Here is a 23781-nt window from a genome sequence, read left to right on the forward strand (position 1 = left end):
TAATGATGGTCATTAAAGATCTAGGGTCCAAGTCAAAACGGGCGCGCTGTCCGCTGGAGCTACGGCCCCAGAGAGAGATGGTTGGGGTGCGGACGCAGCGGGAAAGAAGAGCTGGCCCAGGGCCTCAAATCACTTTACACAACAAACAGCATGCTATTTGACAAATGTATGACTTTACTTAACAATTAGACCTGGATCATTGATAGACTTTGGCAAATTAGTCTACTGCTGGCTTCATCTGCAAGGGTCAAATATGCAATAGGCCTAGGGAAGCCACAGAGTGTCAAGGGTCAAGCCTGAAAGGAGAATTTCACCCACATAGACTGTCATGAAGGCCCTGAAGGGCTTCACTATATGTGTGTCGGAAAAGGTATTATGGTTATTTGGGCAATGTTTGAGAATAATAGGCTAGTCTAGACTATCACTATCACCTGGGGGTATGCTGGCAGTCCCTATAGCAAGTAGTTGAAAAAGGTTATGAGTGGTATTATCCACTCTCTGTGCTATGTACAGAAGTACGGGTTCAAACACTATTTTTCTGCCTGACACAGAATTCAAAGCAATTCAACATCGGGTTTCCAGGCAAGGGTTAACAGTGTTGGGGAGTGGCGATTAGCGAACTACATGTAGACGAGTAATTTCACTACATGTTGCAGTCGCTTGGTGCTATTGAACTAAGTTCAAATCGTAGTATTTTTTTCAGTAGTTAATTAGCCTACTTTGTTTGCCGTGTTGCGGTGTAGCTAATTTATGGAACTACACAATACTTTTTTTTGCAAAAATAAAACATGAGTGAAGAAGCAAGAATTGTCTTACTTTTTTGGCATCAAACCTGCCAAATTCTCACTTGAAACCTGTTTTGCAATAGGCTAAATTACACATTCTGTGAACAGCTGACTCTGAATGATATGTTCTTGTAAATTTGTAGTCTATGACATTGCATGTTTAGAAAACATCATTTTTCATGAAGTAGTTTGAATGTCGTGACTTTCGTTAACTTATTGTAGTGTGAAGTAGGCCTAATTGGTAGCTTGGTAAACTATATATTTCAGAATAGTTTCCCCACCACTGGTTAAAAACTAAACCACATTAAATGCGTTTGATGTATGGCTTATAGGGCATGTAAACTAGAGGCAAAGTCAAATAACATTGTGCGAATTAGGCCTATATGCAATAAAAGTAGAAAATGTGTTCAGCAACTGGAAAAGTTTAGCATAAAACGAAATGTTGCATTGCTGATATTGGTTGATGTTTTGGTATTTCGATAAAACATCAGAAGTGGTTAATATGACACACAGATGCTCATTTGATAACTAAGGCTGCGTTTACACAGGCAGCCAAATTCTGATATAAACATTGTTCAAATTATTGACAAGATACTTGATCTGATTAGGAATAATATCAGATTGGAGCTGTCTGTGTAAATGCAGCCTAACCTGGCCACAAGCATCGAACATCATCACACTTATTCAAGGATGCCTTGTAAATATAAATTCCAAGTGCTCCATCTTTCGGTGAGATGGGTACAGGTTGTTTTTTAGTGGTACACCCGCCAGTAGATGGCAGCAAAGCGCATAAGCCCTGGCTCTGTTGACGTCAGAGCGGAAACAGTCGGCGAATAAGAACATCTCGCGCGAATATAACATAAAATAATAAAATGGTGGACGCGCGGTTCTTTTGAAAGTGCTCCAAAGTTTATCATCACATATTAAATATTTGGCTCACCTTCGTATTTTGTGAATCAACGTATACGGTGATTGAAAATAATTTGGTGAGTGTAATAGCATTTCATGAAGGTCTGTATTAAAAAATGTTGGTAGCTGGCTAGCTAGCTAACGTTACAGGAATGGTGTAACAATACGTCAGTACTACTAGTAGGTCAGTACGTTAGCGACTATATTAACCAAATCTACTTTTCTGTGAACTTAAACGTTCGCTAGCTAGATAGCTAAATGTCAACCAATCTATTTTGTAGATAGCTACTGAATAAAGTGTTATCTTTTCTAAAAATCACACCAATTCAAATCTGACATGATTTTATCTTTAATTTTAATAAGGGGAGCCATGGTCATGGACACAGTGGAGACTCGATTCGCCCATTTGTTGCAGCCTATCCGGGAGCTCACGAAAAACTGGGACATTGATGTGGCCTCGGAGTTGGCAGATTATCTAGAGGAGGTGGGATTGAGCCTGTGACGTGCATTATGGGGACAATCATGTCAACAACATAGACTTAAAGTACTGTATTAAAAACATTGTTGTGTGTCAACACACACAGCCTTGTATTGATCAATGGAGTCACCAACCGGGTTGAAAATCACACAGACCAAGGCTGGAGTAGACTGTTAAGAAAGCTTGTCCTCTCACAAGTTCATATACACTTACCACTCATATTGTCTCTATGTTCTGGCAGTTGGATGAGATGTGCATCTCGTTCGATGGGGGCAAAACCACTCTGAACTTTGCAGAGGCAGCGCTGCTCATCCAAGGCTCAGCCTGCATTTACAGCAAGAAGGTGAGAAGGGGGGTTGTGGTAGCAGGTGTGGCCAACTGCACCGCCTCTGACCAACATTATTTAGAGGCCCTCGAAACGGGAGAGAGAGAGAGAGAGAGATTTTAGTTTTAAAACGAGTTTTGTCAAGGGTTTTGCCATTTTGTCAAGGGGCTCAATGGCTGAGAGAGATTACATTCAGTTTAAAGCTAATTTCCTTAAATTCTTCTACACATTTTGCCATGGGGCTGAGAGAAATTGCTGTTTTAAAGCTAATTTCCTACAATTCTACAAAAGTTTCCATGGCTTAATCCATGTTCTTATGCTATCTATCTGAGTGACTCAAACATTATAACAAAATCAATGACTTGACTGTCTAGTTTTTATTTTGGTGATTGTTAGTTCTCAAGAATCTTATTTAAAAAATATATAGGTCCATTATCATTTCTACACACTTTATATCTAGGTTAAGTGTTTTTTAAAGTTTACACTGGAAAAAATTTCAATGCCTCAAATGATTTTCAAAACAAAATCATATCATTCTTTTATCATGTTTTTTTTGGTGGTGGCAATGATTTAGCAGCCCACCGACGCTAAATGAATGTAGGGGAAACATTTTATTAAAATGTATTATTTTGTTATTGTTTGATTCAGGTGGAGCATTTGTACAACCTGGTGTACCAAACTCTGGACTACATCAATGACAGAAACAAGAAGTAAGTGCAGTACCGTCAGAAAGTATTCACACCCCTTGACTTTTTCCACATTTTGTTGTTTTACAGCCGAATTTCAAATGGATTAAATTTAGATTTTGTGTCACTGGCCTACACACAATACTCCATAATGTCAAAGTGCAATTATGTTTTTAGGAATTTTTTAAAAAATTAATAAGAAATGAAAAGCTGAAATGTCTTGAGTCAATAAGTATTCAACCCATTTGTTATGGCAAGCCTAAGTAAGTTACTGAGTAAAAATTTTACATTACATTTACATTTAAGTCATTTAGCAGACACTTATCCAGAGCGACTTACAATGTGCGTAACATGATTTTTTTAATGACTACCTCATCTCTGTACCACAAACATACAATTATCTGTAAGGTCCCTCAGTCGAGCAGTGAATTTCAAACACAGAAAGACAGTGAATAGAAGGAAGCCTGTACAAAATCTAAATATTCCAAAACATGGAATATCCTGCTTGCAATAAGGCACTAAAGTATAACTGCAAAACAAAAAAGTCAAATAAATGAACTTTATGTCCTGAAAATAAAGCGTTGGCCTAGTTATAGTAGACTTAAATTGGCTTGAAAATCTATGGCAAGATCTGAAAATGACTGTCAAAAAGGTATAATGTGAAAATATTGTACAATCCACGTGTGCAAAGCTCTTAGATACTTACCCAGAAAGACTCACAGCTGTAATCACTGACAAAGATTATTCTAACATGTATTGACTCCGGGGTGTGAATATTTACATAAATGAGTATTTCTGTATTTAATTTGTCTAAAAACATGTTTTCACTTTGTCATTGTGTGTAGATGGGTGGGGGATGGGACAATTTAATACATTTTGAAGCACAACACAGTGGAATAAGTCAAGGGGTATGAATACTTCCGCAAGGCACTGTCCCTGCCTCGCTCCCTGTGAACACACACAGCACCACTCAAACCACCAGTCTTCATGGTGCTCTGCTTCTTCACCTCCTTTCCCATTGAGTTTAAGGGATTTGTACCTGTCATTTTCAGGAAAGATAAACGAGCATTGACTTCTGGAGAGGATGAAACGGATGGGGCCTCATCCAGCAATGCTAATGATGACGACGGGGTAAGAGTGTGGAGCTGGGTGGGTGGGGGGGGGGTGACAGTTGGGCTAGGAGACATTGACCAAAGAGAGCAATAGGGGGTTTGTAGCAGGCTGTAGTTCCTGCCCAACACTGTTATTACCTGATTTTACTGATGTTTGTTGTTCCCCCAGTTTGACTCCTTAGACCAGGATACAACATCTCTGCAGTCAGAGATGAAGAATGAGGCCAACACGGTGAGTGTCCACCTCTGGAAACATTTAACCCTTTATAAATGCCCCTCTGAAACACCAATCAATATATTGTACATTCTAATCAGACTAACTGATTTGTGTGTGTGTGTATATCCATGATTCTCTGTGTAAATGATTGTCCTGTGTGTTCCTTAGAATGTGGACGTGGTCCCTCTTCCCCCCGAGTCTCTGATTCCTCCCGAGGCATTTGAGAAACAGAAGCTGCTTCTCGTCAGGTGGGTGCCAAGTCCACGGCCTAAACCGCCCTCAACATGAACTCTTCTGTAGAATAACTATGGAACATTGTCAGCCTTGCAATATGTAGATGCCTTACTTTTTGGTGGGACAAATTTCTGTAGAGGGCTGTCATATCAATGTTTGTGTGTGTGCCCTGCAGTCTGAAAGGAGAGGTGCTGGGCAGCTGTAAGGACTTTAAGATGAACACGTTCACTCCGGACTCCCTGGGTATCATCCGCCTCTTCCTGGCCTCCTCTCAGTCCCACTTCCTCAGGGACGCCTTGTCTGACGCACCCCTGGTCCCCGTCACCCTGTTCGGGCACCAAGGTAGAGATGCATTTAGAGATCGATACTGTATATCGACAGTTGTACATTACTGTGTCTAGCTCTATACACTGTACACAAGCGTTTTGGCTTGACTTTATCTCAGCATTCAACACCATAGTACCCTCCAAGCTCATCATCAAGCTCGAGGCCCTGGGTCTGAACACCACCCTGTGTAACTGGGTCCTGGACCCAGAGTTCCTCTTGTCTTTTTTTTTTTTTTACCCATCTTAATCTTTTGATTTTATTGGCCAGTCTGACATATGGCTTTTTCTGTGCAACTCTGCCTAGAAGTCCAGCATCCCGCAGTCGCCTCTTCACTGTTGACATTGAGACTGCTGTTTTGTGGTTACTATTTAATGAAGCTGCGGGTACTATTTCATTTGACCCTGTAATCGAACCCACAAATGCTGATTGTCTAGATACTCAACTTGTCTAAAGAAGGCCAGTTTCATTGCATCTTTAATCAGGACAACCGTTTTCAGTTGTGCTAACATAATTGCAAAAGGGTTTTCTAATGATCAATCAGCCTTTTAAAATGATCAACTTGGATTAGCTAACACAATGTGCCATTGGAACACAGGAGTGATGGTTGCTGATAATGGGCCTCCGTACACCTATGTTGATATTCCATAAAAAATCTGCCGTTCCCAGCTACAATAGTCCTTTAAAAAAAAAAGTGCTTTTTCATAAACAAGGACATTTCTAAGTGACCCCAAACCTTTGAACGGTGTGTGTATGTATTTTCTTAATCCATTCCTTACTTAGATTTATGTGTATTTTGGTAATATATTGTGAAACTGTTAGATACTACTACACTGTCGGAGCTTGAAGCACAAGCATTTCACTACACCCGCAATAACATCTGCTAAACATGTGTATGTGACCAATAAAATTTGATTTGAGAAAACACCCCAAAGATTTGATTTCTCTGTGAGTGGGTTGGGAGCGTTTGTGATGTGTTTTGCCTCCAACAGAGCACTAAATAAAGGTTAAATAAAATGCATTAAAAAAAATCCCATACCATGTTGCCAGGACCAGCTCAAAAGGAATATACGGTTCTTTTATGTGTATTTCTAAGCTAAGGCCGGGTGCTGACATCCTTATTGTTGTTGTGTGTCCAGATGACGCAGAGTTTGCAGCAGGGGATGCCGTGGCGGGCGTTACCGGGGACGATGGTGGTGATGCCGGTGCGGACAACTTTCTTCCCCTGGAGGACAACGGGATGGAGATGGACCATGGACCTGAGGAACATATTGACAGACACCAGGTGGGAATGTAGACATCTCTCTCTCTCTTACACACGCGCACATACTCATGCGCATGTAAACTCAGCAAAAAAAGAAACGTCCTCTCACTGTCAACTGCGTTTATTTTCAGGAAATTCAACAACTGAGACATAAACTGTACACGTTCCACAGACATGTGACTAACAGAAATGTAATGTGTCCTTGAACAAACGGGTGGGGTTCAAAATCAAAAGTAACATTCTGGTGTCTCCACCAGCTGCATTTAGTACTGCAGTGCATCTCCTCATGGACTGCACCAGATTTGCCAGTTCTTACTGTGAGCTGTTACCCCATCCTTCCACCAAGGCACCTGCAAGTTCCTGGATATTTCTGGGGGGACTGGCCCTAGCCCTCACCCTCCGATCCAACAGGTCCCAGACGTGCGCAATGGGATTGAGATCCGGGCTCTTCGCTGGCCATAGCACAACACTGACATTCCTGAAATCACGCACAGAACGAGCAGTATGGCTGGTGGCATTGGCATACTGGAGGGTCATGTCAGGATGAGCCTGCAGGCAGGGTACCACATGAGGGAGGAGGATGTCTTCCTGTAACGCACAGCGTTGAGATTTCCTGCAATGATGACAAGCCCCAGACCATGACTGACCCGCCACCTCCAAATCGATCCCGCTCCAGAGTACAGGCCGCGATGGGACGCTCATTCCTTCAACGATAAACGCGAATCCGACCATTACCCCTGGTGACACAACCGCGACACGTCAGTGAAGAGTGCTTTTTGCCAGTCCTGTCTGGTCCAGTGACAGTGGGTTTGTGCCCATAGGCGACGTTGTTGCCGGTGATGTCTGGTGAGGATCTGCCTTACAACAGGCCTACAAGTCCTCAGTCCAGCCTCTCACTGCCTATTGCGGACAGTCTGAGCACTGATGGAGGGATTGTGCATTCCTGGTGTAACTCGGACAGTTGTTGTTGCCATCCTGTACCTGTCCCGCAGGTGTGATGTTCGGATGTACCGATCCTGTGCAGGTGTTGCTACACGTGGTCTGCCACTGCGAGGACGATCAGCTGTCCGTCCTGTCTCTGTAGCGCTGTCTTAGGCATCTCACAGTACGGACATTGCAATTTATTGCCCTGGCCACATCTGCAGTCCTCGTGCCTCCTTGCAGCATGCCTAAGGCACATTCACGCAGATGAGCAGGGACCCTGGGCATCTTTGTTTTGGTGTTTTTCAGCGTAAGTAGAAAGGCCTCTTCAGTGTTCTAAGTTTTCATAACTGTGACCTTAATTGCCTACCGTCTGTAAGCTGTTAGTGTCTTAACGGCTGTTCCACAGGTACATGTTCATTAATTGTTTATGATTCATTGAACACTCAACAGTGTTTAAACCCTTTTGCAATGAAGATCTATGAAGTGATTTGGATTTTTATGAATTATCTTTGAAAGACAGTGTCCTGGAAAAGGGGCATTTCTTTTTTTGCTGAGTTTATATAGATATACACTGTCTTCAGAAAGTATTCACACCCATTGACCTTTTCCACATTTTGTAGTCACAGCCTGAATTTAAAACACACAATACCCCATAATGCCAAAGTGGAAGAATGTTTTTTTTTAATGTTAACAAATTTATAAATAATGAAAAACTAAAATGTCTTGAGTCAATAGGTTTTCAACCCCTTTGTTATGACAAGCCTAACTAAGATCAGGAGTAGAAATCTGCTTGTCAAGTCACATAATAAGTTGCATGGACTCAGTCTGTGAGTTTGTTTTTAACATGATTTTGGATTGACTATCTCATCTCTGTACCCCACAATTAACTACAAGGTCCCTCAGTCGAGCAGTGAATTTCAAACGCAGAAAGACTGTGAAAAGAAGAAAGATTCAACCACAAAGACCAGGGAGGTTTTCCACTGCCCTGCAAAGAAGGGCACCCATTGGTAGATGGGTTAAAAAGCAGACATTGAATATCCCTTTGGGCATGGTGAAGTTATTAATTACACTTTGGATGGTGTATCAATACACCCAGTCACTACAAAGATACAGGTGTTCTTCCTATCTCAGTTACTGGAGAGGAAGGAAACCGCTCAGGGATTTCACCATGAGGCTAATGGGGACTTTAAAGCAGTTTAGAGTTTAATGGCTGTGATAGGAGAACACTGAGGATGGATCAACAACATTGTAGTTACTCCACAATACTAACCTAATTGACAAAGTGAAAAGAAGGAAGCCTATAGGGGATAAATATTCCAAATAATGCATCCTGTTTGCAATAAGGCACTAAAGTAATACTGAAAAGAATGTGGCAAAGCAAGTCACTTTTTGTCCTTAATACAAAGTGTTGTTTGAGGCAATCTAATACAACACATTACTCTCCATTTTTTTTAACAATAGTGGTGGCTGCATCATGTTATGGGTATGCTTGTAATCGTTAAGGACTGGGGTGTTTTTGAGGATAAAAAATAAATGGAGGATAACCTGGTTGTTTGCTTTGGACAAAAAATTGGGATATGAATTGTCCTGCTGAAAGGTGAATCTAAAACAAGGCCAAATCTACACTGGAGTTGCTTACCAAAAAGACACGGAGTGGGTGAATTACATGTTTTACTTAAATCTGCTTGATGATCTGAGGCAAGAGTTGAAAATGGCTGTTTAGCAATGATCAACAACCAATTTGACAGAGCTTGAAAAATTTTGAAAATAATTATTGGCAAATATTGTACAATCCAGGTGTGCAAAGCTCTTAGATACTTACCCAGAAAGAAGTACATTTATAATTGCTGCCAAAGGAGATTCTAACATGTATTAACTCAAGAGTGTGAATACTTATGTAAATTAGATCTTTTCAATACATTTGAAAAAAGGAAGCATGTTTTCACTTTGTCGTTATGGGGAATTTAATAGATTTTGAATTCAGGCCGCAACGCAACAGAATGTGGAATAAGTCGAGGGGTCTGAATACTTTCCAAAGGCACTGTGCATGCATACATACATACAGAGGAACCGTTTGTATCGCACACGCCTAGTTCTATTACAGCTAGTAACCCCATTATCGTAGCCCTTTTTATGGGACCTTGTGTTGAATTGTGTATGACTTGTATTACCACGTGGTGTTTATTGGTGTGTTCTAACTTGCTCTCTCCCAGGCCCCCAGTGAAAGGAGGGTGTTGAGGGAGAGGGAAGGAGTCCAGCAGCTCTCTGAGGAGGAGCAGAAGAAACAGAGGATGGAGGAGGAGAGGGCTCAGATGGTACGGTTACCCGTCACAACCACCGACACATTTAGAGACGGAAAAGAACCTTTCTAGTATGCACGTTGTTTTTTTTGTCTTTGATGTGAGGATTGTTGTGATGCAGGCAAACATGTGGAGGTTACATGACCTTTATGATACAGTCGGCGAGGACAAGCCTCTGAAAACAGGTGAACATTTTCCTATCGATGACATGCAGTCCAACTGACTCTTACTCACTGAGAGGGTATCGCAGTATGTTTTCGGTGAGGGGGGCCTGTCTGTGTTAAATGTGTGTTCTTTCGCCATAGGGAAATGTTATAAGGTTCCTCCGGGTCTTGATGATTCTGGGAAGCGGAAAAGGAAAGGCCCTGCTGCGCTGCAAGACTTCTGGACCTGGTACACTGGCACCTGTAAGTTGTGCGTAAACGCGTGTTGGTGTGTCTGAAGACTGTGAATAGGATGGAATATACCTGACAAATGCCGCCTCTTGTTGCAGATGACCCCCCTGAACCCAGGCTAAAGAATGGACCTACGTATACGGGTAAGGGTGGATCTCACCTCCTCTATCCCCTCATTTAGCTTTCTTTTGGACCCTCTATTTGGCGCTTACAGCAAATGGTGTTTCTGTTACAGACTTGAACTACATCTATATGAGTAAAATGAAAGACAAGCTGAAGACCCGGAAAAGGATTCTTAGAAACACGGTATGTGTTTGTACTTCTATGGGTCATGCTGCAAAGAGCATTTGTTGCTGTTTTTACTGTTGAGTGTATGAGTATGTGCTGAACATACAGCCTTGTGCCCTTACAGGGTGTGTTTGTGTCTGACGAGGAGCTGAGAAGGACGTACCTGCAGCTGGACGAGAGAGTAGAGAGGGAGGAGGAGTTAGAGGGCCTCAGACACCACGACCCCCTAGGCCTGCACGATGACCTCTCTGACAACGAACATGACCCTTTGACTGATGAAGCCCCGGCTGACTTCCTGAATGGACAGGCTTTCATACCTGGTAGACACTGTCCTGTCTCAGGTCTCCACTGTGTGACTGTAGAGTTAGACTAATGTATTAGTGTCACTCCACAATGATATTTTACTTGACAATACAAAACGCAGATAAAAATAAATAAATAAAACGCATTGTTGACCACTCAAAGTTGTAAGACACTGTAGGCAATCCTAGGCAAAGATGGTATGTTTACACTGTTTCTGTTGCTGCCAGGGGCAGACATGGACGGGCTGAGTTACGAAGACCTGGTGAAGAAGAGTGTGGTACGTATACATAGGCCGGTCTCAAGAGCCAGTTTTTCTGGGTCATGTTCCAGCAAGAAATACTACAGGGTTCTGTGTAGTTAGTCACTGATGTCCCACCCCACTTCCTTCATATTTCAGGAGCAGTTCTTGGTGAACTCCCAGGGTTATGCCCAGGAGACGGCGCTGTCGAAAAGAGTGAAGGAATGGGAGGACAAAATACGACCGGAGCTCACCTATCAGGTAAGACTCAATAACATACTTTCTAGACATTTTTCTGTAGATCAAGTATCTATTCTAATAAAAATATATAATTGTTCAGACTGTTGATTTCTAGTTTGGCGTCATGTGATCTGTTGGTTAAACTTCCAGACACTCCTGTCCCCATGTCTATGCAGGAGGAGCGTGCTACCTTTGACATCCATGACTATGGGGACAGGATCGTAGCCGCGTTGTGCAGTGTGGGCCAGAGGAGGACTTTCGCCTCTGTAGTCCACGGCATGGACAACTTCGAGGCCTGCAAGTACATGCTGGCTTCCCTACAACTGGTGTGTGATTTTAATACATCACAATCTAATCGAGCGTAATGAGCCACTGTCTGGAGTTCAGTCTTGACACTGAACACTTGATATTTAGAGATGCTTGATTTTATTGTATGACAAATTAGTTGAATAGCTCCTAGTTCAAGGTGTAGTTGTCTACAGTAATTCCATTACTCTACCATCAGGACACTGTGCCATCAGGTTATCATTCTCTCTCCTCTTCAGGCCAATGATTACACAGTGGAGGTGGACAGGAGTGAGGGTCTCGAGGAAAGCATCGACAGCATGGGACTCACTCTGCTCAGCAAACACCGGGCCAACCAACGATTCAAGAAAGCCCCCGCATCAACCTCCGACCCAAATCACCCAGACCCATTCATCTCCTCAACCTGATCCAGTGGATGTGTGAGCTCTTGCCTCCTACAAACTCAGTGGGGACTAGAGGCCCATTACTCTGAAACGTGGTACACACTCCTGTGTGTGTGGCGCCACTTGTGCCTACCAGATCACTAGTACTAACCTGCTCTATCAACAGGACCTGGCTGCACCCATTAACTCGCTCATGTACTTGCTCTTATTTAATTTCATTCTCCTCTATTGTTTTGATCTTTTGTGTCTGTGTATTCCTCTGGTTATGTCAGAGAAAGAAGCTATTTTTTTCCCCTTTTTTTCCATTCACCTGCATTTACACAATATATTTACCAGATGTCACACTTGGGGTATGTTGTGGTGTGTTGACTGACACACATCTAAAAAGATCACCCTTTTCACAATTCTTGCCTTTGTATCCATGACAATTGTATATATAGCTTTTTATTTGCATGTTTGTCCAGGTGGTGTAGAACTCATACATTTTCTATATAAAATGAGGACTTTTTAAGAACTTGATAATTTTTCTACTTTCATTGAAGAGAATAACCTAAATTGGGAAATTATGTTTCATTGGTTTGTAAGGAAAAATGTTTTTTACTATGGCCAAAAATGTGTACAAAATAAAACATGAGCATGTGGATTTTACGTGAAGACACTTTCAATATTGCAACACCTACTAGTGTCTGTATACTAGTGATTGTCGTGCCCTTGACAAAAGACGAGTATAAAGACAATTTCATATCCATATCATTATTGTTGGACAAAAACAACTTATTGCACACACAGAATCAGCATAGCCTTGAAGTGTCCATATTGTTGTGGTTCAGTCGGGTCTGGGAATAATTTAACACAGGGCCTAATTTCTGATGGAGATTAGCTGGACTGGGTTCAGTTTAAGTGTGACATACCATGGGTCTTTGATAGTCTTGTTGGTGTGGTTACCGTCATTCACTCAGAGTTTGATGTAGCTCTTCATATGGTTCCTGACGCTCTCAGCAATCTGCACGTCGTCCTTCATCCTGTTGTAATAGTCCAGGAACAGCCCATCTGGGTTGACCAGGTAGATGAGGATGGTGTGGTCCACTATATAGTCCCCGTCCTCATCCTTAGGTCCAGGGCTGGCGTACACCCTGTAGTCCTTCCCCGCCACCTTCACCTCATCTGGGGTACCCGTCAGGCCGATCAGCCGGGGGTGGAAGTCCTTCACGTACCTCTCCAGGGCCGCCACGTTGTCTCGTTCCGGGTCGACCGTCACAAACAGCGGTTGGACCGCGGGGAGAGATTGGTCCTTGTCCAGGGCGCTGACCACAGCAGATACCTTATCCAGCTCTTCGGGGCAGATGTCAGGGCAGTGGGTGAAGCCAAAGTAGAGGAGCACCCAGCTACCCAGGAAGTCTCTCTTGGTCCTGCGGTGCCCCCTGTGGTCGAGGAGGCTGAAGTCTCCCTGGCCCAGGGCCACCTTTTTCAACTGCTCTATACGCTGCAATCGGTGATTTTGCCGCTTCTCGTTTCGCACGTACCACCAGGTGCCAAGCAGACCCCCGCCGAACAGCAGGGTGACTACCAGACGCGTTCGCAACCTGATCTTGGCTGTGGAGGTGTTGGGTCCCTGGGAGAGGGTGACCCTCTGGGTGAAAAGGGGGAGGGAGAGAAGGCCACGGGAACTCCTCAGTGTCTGCTGCGGGTGTGTAAAAGGCCCATACAGGCCTGTCCTATGTTTAGGGGTATGGTGTCCACAGAGTGGTGCCTGTGAGGAGAGCCACACCCTCTGGGGATGGTGTGTGGAGCCAGAAGTCTGTTGGACTGCTGAAGACCTCACGGTGCATCTCAGGAGTCTCCCAAACGTCGCATGGAGGTCACCCCCTATGAAGCCTACAAGTCCCAGCATCCTTCTCTCCAGACACAGCATACTTCCCACAGAAAACCTTGAGGGGTTGAGAATAAAGGGTTGTCACTAGTCACCGCAGCCACAAAGTCATAAACTCTGTCTATTTCTACAATTTATCGTCTTGAAATGTGAGTGTTAAACCTAACCACATTTTTAATGCATTTTTTAAGATGGAGCCAATTTGGACTTTTGTGGCCGTGGTAACTAGGGGAAACCAGAAAAGTGAGAATGTAAGCAAGTTGTGTTCCAAAGGCACACCAGCCCATTCAGTCTAATAACACCACAGGATGTAGCTTTGTAATTGTCCTGACCCTGTCAAACCATACCACAATCATCAGCAACACAGCACTACCACAAAGACAATACAGGTTTAGAAACTGTGACGAGTAGGCGACTCAAGCTAAACTGCACCATTATAACCAGCTTGAGTAGCTAGCTATCTGGCTATGCCTACAAGCTACCTGATTTAGATGCAGACGTTATAAGAGCATTGACTGAGCTCTTTAAATTAGTCATGTTTTCATACAGCATGCAGGTTATCTTATAATATCCCACTATGATGGCAAAATGGATAACATAGCTAGGCTAGCTACCTCAACTTCCTGGCTGGTCGACCTTTACATGCACACACTGCTCGTGTGATGCTGCTGTTACATGACCACCTTCTTTTCAGATTTGTATATTCGACAATACCAATATGTAATAAATAACAAAACAAACACCACTATTATGAACAAGGCAACAATTGTTAAATGTGTTTGACAATTGTGTTGTTACAAAAGAGTTAGAACAATTGTCTTTTACATGTTGAAGTCACATCGGCAGATTCGTGTATATCTCTGTTTGTGTCCTAGACTTTCCAATAGGTGGTGCTGTTGTCTCTCCTACATGCTGCGGAGTTCACCAGTGTTCAAATTTATATGAATTCCTTCAGTTTAGCTTCTTTCTTTTACGTGTAGGTAATTTGTTGGTGCTGGATATCAAATGATTTCATCAGACATTTCTGCATGCTTAGATACTTCCATGGTTCAAGAGATCATGGGAAAAGGGAACAGATAAAAGCCAAAAAAATCAAACATAGGCTCTAAAAAGGTAGGATCCATTATATTTATCTTGCAACCTGCTCCCTCTCTCCAATCTTACTCCCTTATTGATCTGATAATGAAGGCCTACACAGCAATTTGGGTTTGGGGTAAATCCACCCCAATCAATGAAAGACAGAATGTTTATTTTCTTTTTACCCGGCCACAGATTATAGACATGATCTCTATGCACTGGTGTAGCTTGTGATTTTCATAGGGAAATCATTGATTCACTTCAGCCACTTCCAGTGTTTTTCCATTCTAATAGTAATGGTGTGTTTTTATACCACAGTGTGAATGTTTGTGCGTGCGTGTACCAGTGAATGAGTCATATTATATATACTGTCCATAATGTCTACACACACCATCATATACATATACTGTATATTTGAATTTCCGGACTCCGACATTGCTCGTTCGAATATTTACATATTTCTTAACCTCTTTTGGGGTTTTGTTTTGTGTTGTTAGGTATTACTGCACTGTTGGAGAACGGAACATTCATTTCGTTTCACCCGCGATGACATCTGCAAAATACATGTGTATGCGACCAATAACATTTTACATTTACATTTAAGTCATTTAGCAGACGCTCTTATCCAGAGCGACTTACAAATTGGTGCGTTCACCTTATGACATCCAGTGGAGCAGCCACTTTACAATAGTGCATCTAAATCTTTTAAGGGGGGAGAAGGATTACTTTATCCTATCCTAGGTATTCCTTAAAGAGGTGGGGTTTCTGAACCACCCCCCCCCCCATATATATTCTCTCGGAATCAACAACGCATGAGAAAACTTTGCGTTTTGTTTAGTTTGTTTGTCTATCGGGGTCTATCGTACTGTCATTTGGTGAAAAGCTTTGCTCAGTACATTGTTTTCACTGAGGAAATGTGCAGGTCTGCCTTTAATGATAACGCAGAGGATTTTCCCAAGGCTGCTGTTGACACATATCCCACGGTAGTTCTCTCTCTCACTCCATCTCATCAGTTGTCATAATCTGTTCCTCTCTCTCTCTCTCTTCATCTTCTTCACTGGAGTTGTAAAATATGACTCAGGCTGTTTTACATCTATTTCTTTTCCTCTGTCTCTTTCTCATGAGATATGTTTGCCTTTCAAATTGAAACAAATTTGGATATTATTTTACTGATGCAGTAGTGCATAATACAATGTAGGCCTTATAGTAAGAGGCATTGTTTTGTTCTACTGTAATAAGTGCAAATGTAAATGATCCCCAAGCAGTACCCAGGCTATAATAACTAGATACGTTTGATGTAAATTGTGTCTGAGTCTGCTGATGAATAAAAACTAGTGTGGTAGGGTTAATTTGAGTTAAGCAAAGCTGGGTTGTGTAGTCTCTCTAATGTTTAGTGTTTTGATATTATGATTTTAGGTAATTATTTGGGCTTATGTTAGCGTTTTGTTATGAAGCCATTTCTTCTTATAAGAGGTCGGCAGGCAATATGTGGTATAGCTGCATAGTTGTAATACAATGAATGTGGTGATTATTATGTTGCACTGTTATTAGTGTGCTGCTTTAAATGTTAATGTTATTCAGGCCGCTCTGCCTTGGTCTCTGGGGCAGAAACACACACACTTACACAATGAACAAAAGCAGCCCAGACTCCCTACTAGAGCATCAACCACCCAAACTATAGATGAGACAAACTACAGCCGTGAGGACCAGTGTTAGCCCAGACCCAAAGACGTGTGTGTGTGTGTACCTGCTGTCTCCTAGCCAAAGGTGAAAACAGCTTAGATAAATCCCTTCACCCTAATCTACTGCCCACCCATGTCCCTCCCACTACAGCTCTGCACTCAACAGACATCTTATCTAACTGTCTCCAGTTGTTTTCAACAGCTCAGATCATTTACATGTTATTGTATTTAAAGTGATATTTACAGTGCTTTGGAGACTTTTTGTGACATTCAAGGGAAGAATGTACCTCTTAATGTCCTGTGAGCTCACCATCAGGAAACAGGGGGTGTGGCGGTATGGAATGTAAACACAACTGGACTAGTCTGTTCTGTTTTAGTTTTTGAAAATGAAGTCATATCTGGCTTTTAGAAGTCAATGTAGGTGCTAGTGTGTGGGTTCGGTATTGTCCGTGTGTGCGTGCGTGCTGTGCATGTGCGTGTTCTGGCCCTGCTGTGTTGACAGTAATAGGCAGGCTCCCTATTCCAGACCACTGTGGTCACTGTGGAACAAGAACAGTAATTACATCTCTCTTCCTCTTCAATCCTTTTCCTCTCCTCTCAATCGCTCTCTCCCTCTCTCCATCAACACTATCCCTGACTCAACCACCTCATCTCACTTTCTTGCTCCTTCTCTCTTTCTATCAGTAAATACTCCTTGCCTCCCCATTTTTCTTTCATAGACTCTCTCTCTCTGTGTAAAACATAAGTTTCTCCCTGTCTATGGTTTCCATGTTTAATTAATATGCTGAACAGACTACAGGGCTGCAGTATCCAGGTCATTTCACAGTCTGTTTCGCACTCCCCTTGCGCTAAACTTGCTAACCATATTAGCCTATTCTCGCCAGAGAAGCCAAGCCGCATCACCTCGCTCCCCCTATGCCTCTCAACATGGCTGGACCTGGAGGAGCAGCTGTAGGGGTCAGGGCGCCTCTCCTTTCTCCAGATCTGGGTGTGGCCAGGTCCGCTGCTTCCCTCTCTGGAGGAAGAGGAGGAGGCAGAAAGGGGGACGCTGCCATTCTGAGGGGCCTCCATGTTGGGCTCCCGCACGTCCCCTAGCACGTAATACTGGATGTCCTTCAGCTCCAGGCAGTCTTTGGCAGACTGGTCCCTTGGTCTGTAGAGGACAGAGGGAGGACATCCAGGCTTCAGGCACCTCCCCACCTGAAGGCCCAAATGACCTCCTCTCATTCTTCACAACGTGGACAGCTGAGGGCAGCAAGCCAGGGCGAAGCGGGATGTTTTTGATTTTTTCCCTGATAAACATGCAGAAACCTTTTGTTTTGTTTGCCAGTGTTTTCCTTCCCCTTAAGTGCACTAGATGTTCTGTAAATGGATTTGGGCTGAAAAGGCCCACGCCATAAATAAATCAGAAGAGAAAATGCATTTCTGGGCCAGTTGATATTATTATTGTGTTATGAACAACAATGCTTTAATCAACAACAGCAGGCAGCACAGCAGGCCTTGGCTAGGCTACTACCCTCTCTTTCTGTGGCATTAAAGTTTGCATACACAGTGTTGACTGTTTTCTATCAACGGGAAAGGAAAAAATAGAGGTCTGGGTTAAATTTCCACTACAAATAAATTAATATAAAGATGAACATTTGTTTGGGTTACCTTGCCTGATCACTCTGCAAGTGTAGGGAGAAAATCGGCACCCCTGTGCTAAAAGCCTACCACACCTGAATAAATTAACCTTCTGAATACAGCAAATACATTATCAATATTTTTTGGTCTTTATACGCAAGTGTGACTCCAAAAGTGGGCACAGTTGAGAAGTTAAATATACCCTAAGGAGGAAATTTGTTGAAACAAAACGAAAAGGTTAGGCTACTGTCCCACCTTTTGACGCATAAGAACAAGTTGTAGGCATAGGCAGAGCCATGTATTTAGAAAGTAAGGGCCAATGCAGTTTCTGCTTCATTTTTCTCCAAAAATAGATTTGTTATACTTTTTCCCCCAGATTTTTCAGGCCAGCACCTCTACATCCTACTATGTATCCACGTACTGTTTTTGTTGCAGGTGCTGGAGTGATAGGTGAAATCATCTGGAGGAAGAGGAGGTAGAAAGGGGGACACTAGCTTTCTGAGGGGCCTCCATGTTGGGCTCCCGCACGTCCACTAGCACGTAATACTGTATGTCCTTCAGCTCCAGGCAGTCTTTGGCAGACTGGTCCCTTGATCTGGAGAGGACAGAGGGAGGACATCCAGGCTTCAGGCACCACACCAGAAGGCCCAAATGACCTCTCGTTCTTCACAACGTGGACAGCTGAGGGCAGCAAGCCAGGGCGAAGCGGGATGTTTTCTGTGTTTTCAAAATAAGACAGACTAAAACTATTATAAATATACATATATAACATATATTTTTTTTATATTGACTTCCATTGTTTCACAGACAAACTTTACTTTTTTAAGTAAAAAAGCCTTACCTATCTCGCCCAGCATTTTCTGGATCCTAGTCAAATGTTGGGAAGATTTCTTAAGAGGCATTGTAATACTTACACATGTTTACTCTATGATTTCAGTTTGTGTTATAAAGTTTAGGGTGTCTTTTGTGGTGAAAAGCGCATTTGAGCGTTCTGTTACCCGGCATATACACTGTCAAAATTCTAGAATATCACAGGACTTTATTTATGATGTTATTGCCATTTTCAGCAGAAATACAATGGTTGTATCAGTGTTCCTAGATGTAACAATGAATGACGATTATGATGCTTTAGCCTGCATCAGGTAGCCTAGCGGATAAAAGCATTGGGCCAGTAACCGAAAGGTTGATGGGTTCAAATCCCTGCTTCGGCTAATTGAAACATCTGTTGACGTGCCCTTGATCAAGGCACATAACTCTAATTGCTCCAGGGATGCTGTCGATAATGGTGGATTTCTGACCCCACTCTTCGAGGGTGTCTCAGGAGGTGTAGGGATATGCAAAAAAACATCTCCAATTCGCACTTGTACATTTGTGAAATAGAACTATTGTCAGGCTTAGGCCTATAATGTAATGCAGTTAAGTTGTTTGCGCTTTCAAATAATATTACACAATGGACATTCATGCTAATGCGGTGTAGCCAATAGGACAGGGTTGCTCTGCTCTGTAAAAAGTGTGCGTAGTTTGGTTTGTGTTGACTCTCTTACCCTCAATAAGGAGAGTGAGCTAATAGTCTTTGGAGGGGACATGGGAAGGGAACACCACTCTCTAGCCACATGCACTCACACATATTTGGTAAAATTCTATGACAAGATTTATAGTGTGTTATGACACTAACTATAAGCGTCCATAATTCTCCATTCTCATAAGTGGTTACATTAGGGCTCCCGAGTGACGCAGCAGTCTAAGGCACTGCATCACAGTGCTAGAGGCGTCACTACAGACCTTGGTTTGATTCCAGGCTGTATCACAACCGGGCCGTGATTGGGAGTCCCATAGGGCGGTGCACAACTAGCCAAGCGTTGGGGTAGGCCGTCATTGAAAATAAAGATTTGTTCTTAACTGACTTGCCTGGTTAAATAAATAAAATAAAAACATAATACTCTCTATGTTTTATGGATTATGAACTAAAATGACCTATAAGACTATAGTGCATAATGTTTTATAGCCATGCTGGTTTAAAACACAGAACATCTACTTATAACACATATTAGGCCAACCAAATATTTTTCCACGTTTTTTTCACTGCAAGAACCTCCTTAGGTACAGTAATATTCCTTCACCTCACTATGGTACTAAGGCATATTAATATGGATATATAGTATGGAAACTGTGTTGTAATGACACTTCTGTTGATCCCAACTCTGGCCCAGCTGTGTCTTAACAAGATCACAATGTCTTTCCAGCAGAGTGCTCTGCCTTGCGCCCAGGGCAACCACGCTCCATCTGGGAAAACCCAGTTTCACTCTCTCCCATGCTAACTGGGGCACCTGACTGTAAACTGTTGCATGTGTTTTGAGATGGAGCAAATCTGTCAGCTGCTCTGATGGCTGGTTGGAAAGAGGAAACGAAAAACAATTAGGGCCTTTTTTATGGTGTTGATGTTTTCTCCGAGCCACAACTTCTTTTTACCAAATGGACTTGCACATTGTGTACGCCCGGAGTGTTTGTGTGTGTGTGTTATCTACACCCTGGCTTAATGGCAATGAACACACTCAGTTTAAATGTGAATGCCTGTGTTACCCAGAGAAGTGATGACAGGAGAGACGGGCAGATCCTGTCTTAGCCCACAGCAAGGTTAGGCTAGTTTTCACAGCCTGCTTGTCTTCTTGTCTTTATACCAGTGTGTGTTTATGTTAGTTTGTGTGTGTGTGTATCCATGTGTGTTAATAGACTGTACGTCCCCACTTACCTCCTGATGATGGTAGCATGGCATTCATAGCATCTCCCATATGATAGCACACAGCAGAAACCTCCACTCCTTGCGTCACGGTGGTGGGAGTAAAACCTATATGTGTTGCTAGCTTATTCAATTCTACTTATGCAATTTGTCATAATTCTGGGTATACTCCCTTCCCTCTTCCTTTCAGACAGTAGTGTTCTTTCTCTCTCTGGTCCTCAGAAAGCCTGCCTTATATAACTTCTGCTGCAGTGTTGCACAGCGATGCACAGAGGATCAGTCACACTCACTCACTGTAGACAGGTTTACTGATTCACCGTCTGATCGAGAGAACCCACAGGGCAGAGGACACCAGGGTGTTCTGGTAAAGATGAAAAATCCTTCAAAGTCAACTTTGAACTTTTGTAGTCTTTCCTGAAACTTTCATCATTGGCTAGTAAGGACCATCTATTTCAACTAATTTAGATATTGAGGTGTGACTGTTAAGAATGTTTCACTTATCTCGGTAGTTTTGCTTTCAGCTTGAACAATTTGCATCTAGCCTATTTCGTGTGATGCGGACCAGTGGACGTGGTTGCTTAGCAACCCCATACGCCCGAGTTGTGTGATGCTCTGATCTCGTCGCAGTTCCATTTTTTATAACGAGAGGCCTGCTTGTTGTGAGTCATTGTGTATTGTGAAGTGTTACTCAGTTTGTTACTTCATGGCCTTTGTGCTCACAATGACAACATGTCAAAGCTGAGAGCACATAATAAATAGTTACATCTGTTGACAATAATCAGCACTGACAAATAGGCTACTTTGGTTCCATTTGATGCCATCCTGATAGTCACGAATGTTAACGGGTCTTGCAACACAAAGGAGAAAACCATTCCATGGCTTGCAAATGACTGATACCATCATTATTTAAATGTCTTTGTTTGTTTGTTATCGTATTGTTTTGACAAATATCACAATATTATTTTTGCGCTAGTTGGCTTTACCTTCACCAAAACTTCAGTACTTTTCCTTCATAGCTTGTTCCCCATCTTCTTTTTTAAAAGGGAGCCAATTTTGTTCAGCAATTTTATTTCCATGACTGATCAAAATTCGTAATGAATAGTTTGAGAATAATCAGCATTGACAAGTAGCCTATTTTAGTCCCATTTGATGCCATTCTGATAGTCATGAATATTAAAGGTTATATTATATAAGGTTATATCACAAAATGCTGGTCGCAGAATGACAGATACCATAAACCTGTACATATTTCCCCCGCAGTGTTTCATGTCCCTCTGAAGGTACACGGCAGCTGTGAGAAGCCACAAGAGTCCTCCCTCATCAGCCTCTCCCCCAGTACCTGTCCTCAGTGCAGCGAAGGGTTAAATCACTCACGTCATAAGTTCATTGTGTATTCATGACATACAATCTGGGCTCTCTCGTCAGGTTCGATGGCTGGATGAAACTAGCTGTGTTCGTTGATCACAGCTGACGGGTCAACAGCAGGTAAGGAAAGGGTTAAGCCGTTTTAATCTGTAAGGAAAGATATATGGGGAGGATAGAAGGAGACGGAATTAATCAGACAGCGGTATTTAGTATGAGAACCTTTACTAATGAGGCCTGCGTAGTTAACACAACGAGAAAAGAGAATCGGAGGGAGAGAGAGTGTGTGTGTGTGTGTGAGAGAGGGGATGGAGGGAGGGAGGAGTGAACGACAGACGGGGAATGAATCGCAAGCTGCAGGAGAATAGGTTGTCAGCATCCAGAACTCCAAGGTCTGACTCTCATTAAAGGTAAATACAGTGTGTGTGTGTCTATATTTACCTGATATTTGCACGTACAGATACGTGTGCTAGATGGAGAAAGGAATGCCTTTGATTTGACCCGTGTGGTTAAATCAGCAGAAAGAGCAGGTAGAGGGAAAGAGAAAGGGAGAGGTAAAACGAGAGAAGGGATACAAAGCATTAGCATCAAACGTGCTTCATACCCAGACCGAGAGAAACCAGTAGAGGGACCAACCGTGCAAATGAGGGTGAGAGAATTGGTCAGTGGTAGAGAGAGAGAGAGAGAGAGGACAGGAAAGGGTTATAGAATAACAGCTCAAGTAAAAAGAAGACAGAACTGCAGTATCAAAACAAAAGGAGGTCTAGAGAGGGAATTGTGTAGTATCTGAGTGAGTTTGAGAGAGAGCTGTAGTGTTTGTCTCTTTGTTGCATGCATCTCAGACTGCGGTCCCTCGCTCAGTTTGTCTGTTTGTTGCATGCATCTCAGACTGCGGTCCCTTGCTCAGTTTGTCTGTTTGTTGCATGCATCTCAGACTGCGGTCCCTCGCTCAGTTTGTCTGTTTGTTTCATGCATCTCAGACTGCGGTCCCTCGCTCAGTTTGTCTGTTTGTTTCATGCATCTCAGACTGCGGACCCTCGCTCAGTTTGTCTGTTTGTTGCATGCATCTCAGACTGCGGTCCCTCGCTCAGTTTGTCTGTTTGTTGCATGCATCTCAGACTGCGGTCCCTCGCTCAGTTTGTCTGTTTGTTTCATGCATCTCAGACTGCGGTCCCTCGCTCAGTTTGTCTGTTTGTTTCATGCATCTCAGACTGCGGTCCCTCGCTCAGTTTGTCTGTTTGTTTCATGCATCTCAGACTGCGGTCCCTCGCTCAGTTTGTCTGTTTGTTGCATGCATCTCAGACTGCGGTCCCTCGCTCAGTTTGTCTGTTTGTTTCATGCATCTCAGACTGCGGTCCCTCGCTCAGTTTGTCTGTTTGTTTCATGCATCTCAGACTGCGGACCCTCGCTCAGTTTGTCTGTTTGTTGCATGCATCTCAGACTGCGGTCCCTCGCTCAGTTTGTCTGTTTGTTTCATGCATCTCAGACTGCGGTCCCTCGCTCAGTTTGTCTGTTTGTTTCATGCATCTCAGACTGCGGTCCCTCGCTCAGTTTGTCTGTTTGTTTCATGCATCTCAGACTGCGGTCCCTCGCTCAGTTTGTCTGTTTGTTTCATGCATCTCAGACTGAGGTCCCTCGCTCAGTTTGTCTGTTTGTTGCATGCATCTCAGACTGCGGTCCCTCGCTCAGTTTGTCTGTTTGTTTCATGCATCTCAGACT

At 43.0% G+C, this 23781-nt stretch overlaps 3 protein-coding genes across 16 annotated transcripts in view; 2 read left to right on the forward strand and 1 right to left on the reverse strand.

Moving 5' to 3' along the window:
- The first annotated feature begins 1632 nt into the window (after positions 1-1632).
- Positions 1633-12359, forward strand: LOC124014306 (condensin-2 complex subunit H2-like). Of its 3 annotated transcripts, none has more exons than XM_046329140.1 (19): positions 1633-1771; positions 2058-2178; positions 2414-2515; positions 3146-3207; positions 4236-4314; positions 4465-4527; positions 4681-4760; positions 4922-5088; positions 6210-6355; positions 9472-9573; positions 9680-9743; positions 9864-9965; positions 10052-10096; positions 10189-10259; positions 10366-10582; positions 10778-10821; positions 10942-11043; positions 11199-11348; positions 11568-12359. In XM_046329140.1, exons 2-19 carry the CDS (start codon positions 2065-2067, stop codon positions 11733-11735), a joined length of 1878 nt encoding a protein of 625 aa, XP_046185096.1. In that variant the 5' UTR covers positions 1633-1771; positions 2058-2064; the 3' UTR covers positions 11736-12359. The 3 variants fall into 3 exon arrangements, with proteins under 3 accessions (XP_046185096.1, XP_046185097.1, XP_046185098.1); XM_046329141.1 differs by having other exon boundaries at positions 10366-10561; positions 10772-10821; XM_046329142.1 differs by having other exon boundaries at positions 10366-10561.
- Positions 12119-14256, reverse strand: LOC124014307 (protein SCO2 homolog, mitochondrial-like). Its single transcript, XM_046329143.1, has 2 exons — positions 14196-14256; positions 12119-13639 (listed from the first exon to the last, which is right to left on the reverse strand). Exon 2 carries the CDS (start codon positions 13621-13623, stop codon positions 12667-12669), a length of 957 nt encoding a protein of 318 aa, XP_046185099.1. The 5' UTR covers positions 13624-13639; positions 14196-14256; the 3' UTR covers positions 12119-12666.
- Positions 14257-14537: 281 nt separating this feature from the next.
- Positions 14538-23781, forward strand: part of LOC124014270 (coiled-coil domain-containing protein 136-like) — an 87742-nt gene continuing 78498 nt past the window's right edge. For 3 of the 12 annotated variants that reach the window (XR_006834993.1, XR_006834992.1, XM_046329088.1), the window contains exons 1-2: positions 14538-14694; positions 22126-22185. The gene's annotated coding sequence lies outside the window, so the exon portion shown is untranslated. Of the gene's footprint in view, positions 14695-22125; positions 22186-22349; positions 22473-22746; positions 22853-23781 lie in introns of those variants that run through there. The other 9 variants (XR_006834990.1, XR_006834991.1, XM_046329080.1 and 6 more) reach the window with 7 other exon arrangements.

This window comes from Oncorhynchus gorbuscha, linkage group LG25 (genome assembly GCF_021184085.1).
Source record: "Oncorhynchus gorbuscha isolate QuinsamMale2020 ecotype Even-year linkage group LG25, OgorEven_v1.0, whole genome shotgun sequence".
NCBI classification, from domain to species: domain Eukaryota; kingdom Metazoa; phylum Chordata; class Actinopteri; order Salmoniformes; family Salmonidae; genus Oncorhynchus; species Oncorhynchus gorbuscha.